Source organism: Photinus pyralis, unplaced genomic scaffold, assembly GCF_008802855.1.
Source record: "Photinus pyralis isolate 1611_PpyrPB1 unplaced genomic scaffold, Ppyr1.3 Ppyr1.4_LG5, whole genome shotgun sequence".
NCBI lineage: Eukaryota > Metazoa > Arthropoda > Insecta > Coleoptera > Lampyridae > Photinus > Photinus pyralis.
This window is the reverse complement of record NW_022170596.1, coordinates 1,833,936-1,843,308: the sequence shown is the minus strand read 5'-3', so window position 1 is coordinate 1,843,308 and position 9,373 is coordinate 1,833,936. Positions and strand designations below refer to the sequence as shown.

General features: G+C 37.0%; 1 protein-coding gene across 2 annotated transcripts; it reads left to right on the top strand.

Moving 5' to 3' along the window:
• The first annotated feature begins 979 nt into the window (after window positions 1-979).
• Window positions 980-4,035, top strand: LOC116171318 (inter-alpha-trypsin inhibitor heavy chain H4-like). 2 transcript variants are annotated; one of them, XM_031488089.1, is made up of 8 exons: window positions 980-1,138; window positions 1,193-1,338; window positions 1,389-1,643; window positions 1,695-2,477; window positions 2,526-3,480; window positions 3,539-3,670; window positions 3,716-3,884; window positions 3,938-4,035. In XM_031488089.1, the coding sequence occupies exons 2-8, from the start codon at window positions 1,198-1,200 to the stop codon at window positions 3,963-3,965; spliced, it is 2,463 nt and encodes an 820-aa protein (XP_031343949.1). In that variant the 5' UTR covers window positions 980-1,138; window positions 1,193-1,197; the 3' UTR covers window positions 3,966-4,035. The 2 variants fall into 2 exon arrangements, with proteins under 2 accessions (XP_031343949.1, XP_031343948.1); XM_031488088.1 differs by having other exon boundaries at window positions 3,530-3,670.
• Window positions 4,036-9,373: the final 5,338 nt, after the last annotated feature.

The window sequence follows — 9,373 nt, the reverse complement described above, 5'->3', positions numbered from 1 at the left end:
GTCTTGTTCCTGAATCCATACGATATCTGTGGTTCAATAAAAACGAAGCATACGAGCTCTTTATAGAAGAGACTAGGCTAGATTGATTGATAGATAAACCTAAACTTTCTATAAGGTTCAAGTAGATACGGGTGGTACGTTATAATATTGTAGCTTGTTGGGTTAAATGTCTAATTGGATGGTTTGCTCATTTAACAACTTTTGTGGTAGGCCAAGATTTTCTTAACTTTTAGAATCAAGATAGTGAATTAATTAAACTCTTCCGCAATTTGTTTCCTGCTCCGAAGATCAAAATTGTAAATTTTATTATTAACTTTCGCAAAAGAAAATTTCACCGAATATGCCGTCAATAAAACTTCTACTTGCTAACAATGCGACATCGCCAGTTCTTAATTTTAGTTTTCCTGTAGGTATTTACTTACTCTCAAATATTGAGAGAAATTTTCCGAGTAATTTACGTAACTCTAATGTTTATTACTTTACTATCGGGTTCTACGCAAATGAATATGTAGATTGGTGATAAATATGACTTGGAGAATATTTATACATCTAACTGAAATGTCCATGAAACTAATATTAAACAAAACAGGCAGGTGATTATTATATCATCAGGAGCCTTGCATATTCAATGACTAACAATTACAATGGTTTGTTTAGGTAACTTTTTACCAGTTGTTTATGTACTCCATCGCATGGAAAACGGATGTAACGTAAATAAAAAATCCCATCAGCTATTAAATAATTACGGGATAGAAGGTAATAAAGGCGAAAACGGACACCATGACCTAAAATGCGACAACTCGTCCTTCCATGATTATAGTTGTACGTGTGATTTTTGATTATGAGGTCAACGATATCATTTATATTTTTGTCGAAAGAAACGGAATTATTCCTGAGAGACGAATGGCCTTCGTTTTTGTGTAAATAGAAGACCAGTTTTGTATTTTAAAGCTTTCTTGGAGTTTACCGGTTTCTGAGATAATCATCGCATCAGTGACGCTCGTTTAGCAGAAGAGGTGAAAGAGAGGGAATCCCCCCTTAACGACAAATGTTTAAATAATACAAATGTCGAACGTATTATTTTGTTAGTGTTGGTGATGAGAGCGTGTAGATAACTTCTAATCATTTCATTAATTTCGTAAGTCTCTAATCAATCTTGTAACACTCGTGTTATGCGTGGCTTTCGTTATAGACAAGATGGCTTTTGAACTTCCCAAAATGCTCTTAATTTTTGGGATAGCTTTAATTATACCTGTCCTGACGGCCCCGGCAGATGGCGAGCAATCTATGGTTGTTAGCAGCACGGCTCCAACTACGCCAAAAGAGTCCGAAAAGGAGGTACTTAGTTTTTTGTACTTATTTTTTGAAATTCTGAATTGTGTTTTTAGGGAAAACCCGTTGAAAATGCACCAAGTGTTCCACAAATTTATCAAATGCACGTTAAATCGATTATCAACAACCGTTTTGCACATACAACTGTGACAAGTCGTGTGAGAAACTTTGGAGATAAAGCACAAGAGGCGGTATTTTCCATTGTGTTACCAGAATCTGGTTTCATATCTGGATTTATAATGGAAATAAATGGTAAAAACTACACCGCTTATGTTAAAGAAAAGGAAGAAGCCAAACGTGATTACGACAAGGTATTAGGTATATCAAAAACGCCTCTGCATGGTTTCATAAAAAAATTGTAGGCTGTTGCCAGTGGATTGGGAGCAGCTCACGTTGCAGTAAGCGCTCGGGACTCGAGCCGTTTTACTGTCTCTGTCAATATCGAACCAGAAGCAAAAGCCGCGTTTTATTTGACATACGAACAACTTCTCAAGCGGCAAGATAGCCATTATGAGCAAGTCATTAATATTCATCCGGGCCAACCTGTGAAAGACCTGAACGTGGAGGTCTTGATTTCGGAAAGCAGGAAAATTGTGGACTTGAAGGCCCCACCTCTACGTTCTGGGAACGAAATCGGCACGGACAAGCCTGAATTGGACCCTCGAGCGGATATTACCATCCACAATGATACGGCCGCGATGGTCACGTTTAGTCCAAATTTGGAGAGGCAAAAGGAATTGGCTCACGTATTGGGTACCAAAGAGGAGCAAGGTCTTTCTGGACAGTTTGTGGTGCAGTACGATGTTGAGAGGGATCCAAGTGGAGGCGAGGTCTTGGTCCAAGACGGTTACTTTGTACACTTCTTTGCGCCCACAGACCTGAAACCATTGCCTAAGCAAGTCGTATTTGTACTAGATACTAGTGGCAGCATGTGGGGGCAAAAGATAGAACAACTCAAACAAGCCATGTTAAACATTTTGGACCAGTTAAACGAACATGACACATTAAACTTGGTGGAATTTAACAGTAATACAAAAGTGTGGAACATACACGACCAAGAACAGAGCGTCTGGTACCCACATAAAAACACTTTCTACTATTACAATCAAGGTTCCGACAACCAGCAGCCTGTGGTAACCTTAGAAGTAGGTATAGGCTTTATATTAAGCACATTTTTATTTCGCCTGTTTCAGAACGCCACATTTCCACGCGCCTACCCCGCAAATGCAGACAACATCAAAAAGGCCAAAGACGCAATTGCAGCTCTCAAATCTGATGGCTCGACTGCGATGTTTGGTGCGTTACAGGTAGCTTTACGCCTGGTGGAACTGGAGCGTACTCAACCGTCCGAAAGTGACTCAATCAAACGCCAACCCATAGTCATATTTCTAACGGACGGTCAACCTACAGACTTATCAACCGATGAAATTATTACGCAAATTACGGAATTCAATTCTGAGGCGAAGAAATCGGCCATTTTCGCTTTAGCATTCGGAGATGGTGCCGATAAAGACTTCTTACAAAAGTTGGCTCTTCGAAATTCGGGATTTTCTAGGGTCATTTATGAGGGAGGCGACGCTTCACTGCAACTTCAAGGTTTCTACCGGCAAATTTCATCGCCATTGCTCTCCGACGTCACTTTCAAATACGAGCCTACAACGACCAGCCTTACCAAGACCAACTTCCCCATTCACTTCGGCGGTTCCGAAATTGTGGTAGCTGGTTTCTGCGGCACCAGATTCCCTACTCCCATTATTGACGGAATCGGGATCGGTGGACCGATTTCGCTAAAACCTGTCGTCACTAACACGGTTTCTAACATGGAACGATTGTGGGCGTACATGTCGATTAACCAACTGCTGGAAAAGAAGGAGGCTTCCGACGCCGATAAAGAAAAATTGAAGAAACAAGCGTTAGAGCTCGCACTGAAGTATAACTTTGTCACGCCAGTGAGTTCATTAGTCGTCGTAAAACCCAACGACACAAGCGCCGTGGATACAGAAGAAGCGAAGCAAGGTGTAGGGGGACTGCCAGGCCTGCCTTTGGCAGGAGGTGCAGGTGCTCCTTATGGCGCATTTGCGTCATTTGCAGGCCCTCCAGCAGCATTTGCACCTGCTTCTGCTATTTTACATGCACGTCCTAGTTTAGGTGAGATAACACAAACCTTAAGAACACAGAATTAAAGTTCTAACCGCAGATTTTGCAGGAGCAACCTATCGACCAATATTAACCACTTATATGACAACCGCCAAACCAAAGTCACCACTCGAAATGCTCATGGACGCGTTGCCATGGTTAAACGCAATTTTAGACAATGGTTTCATCAAGGCTCCACAAGGTTTGTAAACTATTGAAAGAGGTTGACCTAAATCTGCTGCTTTAGGTTCTTACAAATTAGGTTTAAACGAGACAATATCAGAGAAAGTTACCTGTCCGAAAACGCCTTTCGATCAAGAGGGGCATTGCGCACTTCTACACGAATGCCCACAAGTCCATTCTAAGTTACAAACGTCAACAAACTTTTTCGATCATTTCTGCATTTTAAAGGATGAGTAAGAACAAGACTTGCGTTGTGTAACAAAGCGTTAATTTAACTTGTTTTCAGGTTTGCCGGTATTTGCTGTCCTAATTAGTTTATAATTTTTTAATGTGTGACTTTTTGTATTTTTCCAAAATAATAAATGACTGTACAGTCTAATTTTCCTCTTAGCACTATGGCTGATGGGTGATCCGCTCATGTTTTCTTGTAGTCCGTCCACGTTGTGCTAACCCCTGGTATTGGGTAAGCCAATAAGGAATCAAGATTTATTGGTTAGAGCTGGTTAAAAGTGGACGTAAGCAAAGACATTGTCCACATATTTGTGATCTGGCAATTAGTGTGTGCACACTAATTTTAAAAATGACTAAGGTATAGTATTCAACCAATTAATAAATTATTTCAGGACACGGTATTCGAACCCATTAAGTAATGTCATTGAATAATTAATTATTCAACGGTAATGTCGTTAAGTGAAAATAGGTACTATTTTTCATTCAGCGGGTAGGGATTCCTGATTATTTTTTGTAAGAATGCTCAATGCGTTAGCAAATCAAGAACTCAAGTAACCCTCAATCTCAAATTTTCTATTTGTTAAGACATTTAAATGACATTTCATAAGTATGCACCTCGATTAAAAGTAAAACTGATGCCGAATCCAAAATTTATTTTGCGCATACGCAATCTTAAATTTTTCATTTGTTGAGATATTTAAAATGAAATTTTGTATGCGGGCACCTCGAGTAAAAGTAATGCCGATTCAAAAAATTTGTTTTACAAGCTATGCTGATCTGGTGGGACAGAATGAACCCCTTAAGGTGTATTGTAAAAATGATGTATGTGTGAAGATCTCGAGGATCGTTCGGTATTCAGTTGTATCGGATGTTTTGCATTAGGTTCCTATCTAATATTGCATGAATCACAATCTCGCAATCCTCCATGAAAAATCATTGCTCCAAACTTCTAGGGTATTAGCATGGTGGGTTTATAGAATCATTATAATTACCTACTATCACTATCATTAAGAAATAGCTAATAGAAAGAAAGGAATGGTTACGTTCGATAGCGATACGTACAATAAACCTTTGTTTCAATTGGCTATTTCTTAATGATCTATTGATGGTGAAGTAATGATAATTATTGTATAAACCCCTTTCCTCCAAAACTTGTTCTGAAGGCATTCAAGAAAATAAAAATTGATTAGTAAAAAGATTTAATTAGTTTGGGCATTTTCAAGTTAAGAAGCTTCCAGATAAGTGTAATTTTAGTAAGGTTTAAGGGGTTTTGTACCAGAAAGGTAACATTTTGTCATCGGTGGGGTCAGAATGGAGAATTATTCGAATATTTGCCTACTAGCATAGTGTAAATCTATTATTTACACTATGCTACTATAGTCATTGTTTGTTTATTTTGTTGTTACTATTATTGTGAATGTTTCTAATAACTTCTCCATTGTACAAATGTTATTTGACACACGGTATAGGTATTCTCAAATTATTAACACTACTGTTAAATAGAAAAGTAATGATCGTATGAAATGGTTACTATACAGAATAAATTGCTTTATGATTTCCCTTTTTTTGTAGTGTGACGTTCGGTTTACGTTACGATACATTACAAAAATGAATTTAAAGTGATGAAAGAATACTGCTGTGATAATTTCGATTTATGTTCAGTTTAATATGCGATTTTGTATGAGTCGGGTGGGTTGTGTACATGAGATCCAATACCGCGTGGTGAGTTTAACTGTTTTGTATGTTTTCTGTCCACCTGCTTATGGTCAACTTGATTACAAATTACCTATTTCATTTGTACGTAGGCACATTTTCGATATTAAATGTATTTTAAGGAGCAAAAATACATGCCCTAGCCTGTCGGTCTGAGGACTACGACTACCAGATCAGGCATCAGTCATATACTAGTATCCAACCAAAACTTATAATGAAAGGAAGGTTGTCTGAAGTTTACAATGTATTTCTTATGGCAATAATTCCATGGCCGATTGTATTTAAAACCAGATTCATTCGTTTATTAATTCGCATAGTAACAATCAACCCCGTCAGGGAATAGTAGTCATAAGAAATACATTGCAAACTTCAAGGTATACATTGCTATACATGGTTCCCAAATAAGTGTGTACTATCAGTGGTTTTGTAATTTTTTTAATATCGAATGACAATACAAATCCAATAGGGTGTCTATAAGAAATAAGAAAGTGATTTATTCGCAACCCACAAGTCATAAAAATTTGATCTCTTTGAAAACGCCAGAGCGCGTGCTCGAAAATTACATTTTTCGTTTTTTTGGCCATAACTTCCCTATTTGTATGGCTACAAAAGGGGCACCATCAGCATACAATTTTGCATAATTTGCATATTTAGACGGTTTACGAGATCCCCATAGTGAAAATGCAAAAAGACTGATCCTGTATATATATCAACTAAGCATTTTTCTCAACTAAATTATAATAATATAAAAATCATATCACATCTACCTGAAATTGAAACTTCATTTAAGCAGCCTTACAACAAGCATACAGTCTGTTTCAAATTAAGTCGGCACTATTGCTAACTTTCTTAGTTGTAGAGTTAGAAAGACGGTTAAATTACCAAAATTTTGTATTTTTTCAACTGAATCCAAATATACAATTAAAACAACAGATCAACTTTCAGGTAACAAAAATGTCACCTGTATATTATTACATCATATGGCGCAGATTATAAAATTTTAATATTTTCATTACGATCGAGTTATAAAATGACGTTTTTCGTTAATATTAGTTCATTGTTCCCAAATTTATCCTCAAGTATTGATATTTGCGTCCTTTAAATTTGAATACAAAACTATAAAGGATCTGAATAACAAACTCGAATAGGGGGTAGGTACATGATCCATTTGGGGAAAGAGAAAATAAGAATTTCATTCAGCTTGCCCTGGAAATAACCACCTTTTTGCAGCTGAATAGGTGCCATAATAGGTAAAATGTTACAGTTCTGCAGAAATTAATCATCTTTTGTTTTTGTTACCTATGTGATTTACTTTTATACATTGAAAACCATATTTCAAGTAATAAATTTATTTATTTAATTTATGCCCCTTTGCTTATGGTTTGAATTTACTTATCTAAAAGTGCGCTTTTAAATAAAATTTGTCCGCCTGTCTGTCTTACAACTGCTACATGTATAAATCATACACGTATCAAGCCAAAACTTATAATGTTAGGGGGTGATCTTCTGCAATTGCTCAGTTGATGCAGAAAGGGGTAAAGTTGGAAATTCAACTACTCCTCGACTATGAGAAGCCATCGTAACATTGAAACTAGAAAATATCTAAAGAATTTCTAAATTATGTAAAAATAACCCAAAAGTATCAAAATCGTTATACCGGGTGAACAAGGGGTGAAAACAAGCATTTTTTCCAAATAAACCGAAGATCCACGTGTTCCGTTTGGAATCCACCCTCAAAAAAGTTGTGAAATTTGCACTTTCTTAAGGGTGGTAGAGTTTTTTTGTTCATCACGTGTATGTACTTTGATAAAAAGGTGTTAAAATTAGCTATTACGGAATACGGACTAATCTCGGCGAGCAAATTCATGCATGAACTCGATCCTAAGGGCTAAATTTGATGTATTATTTTCACGTGCAACCGTATCAATATGCACAATTTTAGAAAAAAATATCTTATACGGATTGAAAACTGTCGCTATAAATACAGGGTGGCCAAGTGAAAATGACCACATTTGAAATGATTGCCATGCGCTTAATATTAAAGTCGAAAAATTAAAATAAAAAGCATTTCGTTTATTTTCCATAAATAAGGTTTTCAAGTATGGAAGATGATATCCGACATTGAGGTCCTTGTAAGCAACCCACCCTTCGAGACGCTCGGAAAAGTTGCCTTCTGTGCAACTGTGGTGGAGAGGTGATCGAACAGTGGGGAACGCTCAAGTTCTCTTCTCCTTTCATCTTGTTCTCTGGTATGGGAAGTTTAGTTTCCGTGATGGTTTGCTCGATCCGGTCCCCTCCAAAATTGCACAGAACGCAACTTTGTCGAGCGTTTCAAAGAATGTGTTGCTAATCAAGGACGTCATTTGGCAGATATCATCTTCTATACTAGAAAACCTTATTTATGGAAAATAAACTTCCACATTTTTTCTACGAAATGCATTTTATTTTAATTACTTGGCGCATGGCAACCATTTCAAAAGTGGTCATTTGCCATCCTGTATCGCTAGGTCCAAAGCTTTTTCAACAGAGAACAAACTGAGTAGCCTTCCCCTCAATTCCTGTATTTTTGAAATCCTGGTTGCCTTGGAGATTTCAGAGACCTCTGAAGCTATCGACGCTCTGGTAGCGCTATACTATAAATGTTTAGGAGTTATATAGAAACATCAACCTCAGAAACTTAGGAACTTAGGTTTATTATATTTTATGTCTTACTAACCTATCATAGCACATTTTATATCTGTGATACGCGGGCATAAAGTACCACTTTATGCCCTAGGGCATTAAGTATCACCATAGTAACTCATTTATTCTTAATGACAAAACAAACAAATATTTGCAAGTCATTGAAAATTAGAAACGTCAATTATTAATTGTCAATACCTACTAAATCACAAGATTGGCCTTATTTCGAATAGTTTCTGGAACTTCTTGCTCATTCACGATGAATTGAATTATTTAAAATTACGTTTGACGTTTGGATGGTTTCAATCACATTAACAAATTCGAACCACGCATACTCGATGAAACATAATGAATTATTTTGTAAACGAATTTTGACGAAGAAAACTATTTGTAAAACATAAAATTGTGTATGTACCACGGGCATAAACTGATGTTTATACTCTCGGGCGACTAAAAAGCTCTCGGGCCATAGGCCCTCGAGCTTTTTAACTTGTCGCCCTCGAGAATATAAACATCACTATTATGCCCTTAATACATAAATAACTATTTGTGTCATTGGAAAATGAATGGCTCATTATAAAATTGTTGGGCAATAAGGTATAGCTTTTATTTGTGCTAGTGACTGAAAATCACCTGAAATATAATAATGTGATTTGGCGGTGCGTGCCTACTTCATGACAATGCAGCACGTTTCCTGCGATTGTTAACGATTTTAATCCGCTTGGATACCCACTTTGCCGCATACATTTTCACATCACTTTATCAATTGTAGAAATTGAAAAAGGGAAGCAGAAAAAATGATCCCATTACGTCTTTTTGTGTAATGAAAAAACAAGCTCGTTTAACGACTACAAAAAGCGCCCTTTATAAGAACGTGCTTTGTCCACGGAATCGGGAGATAGTACTTAGCCCAGTCAATAAAACTTTTTTGTCGCAACTAATTAGTGGAAAGCTGGATTTTTTATATGTGATACAACCTTATGAGACATGTATTTCCCCAAAAGTCCCCGCCTCTCCCCTTTGAGCTTTCCTCCCCAGGCCCCCTCAAAGGTAGAAAAAACAGAGTTTTCATATATTGATTGTAGAATGCTTATTA

Excerpts from the sequence above, each read along its gene's own strand:
- LOC116171318 (XM_031488088.1), top strand. The coding sequence starts at position 1,198 with ATGGCTTTTGAACTTCCCAAAATGCTCTTAATTTTTGGGATAGCTTTA. Across the intron at positions 1,339-1,388 it reads CAAAAGAGTCCGAAAAGGAG|GGAAAACCCGTTGAAAATGC; the intron begins GTACTTAGTTTT and ends TTGTGTTTTTAG. Across the intron at positions 3,481-3,529 it reads ACATGCACGTCCTAGTTTAG|ATTTTGCAGGAGCAACCTAT; the intron begins GTGAGATAACAC and ends TTCTAACCGCAG.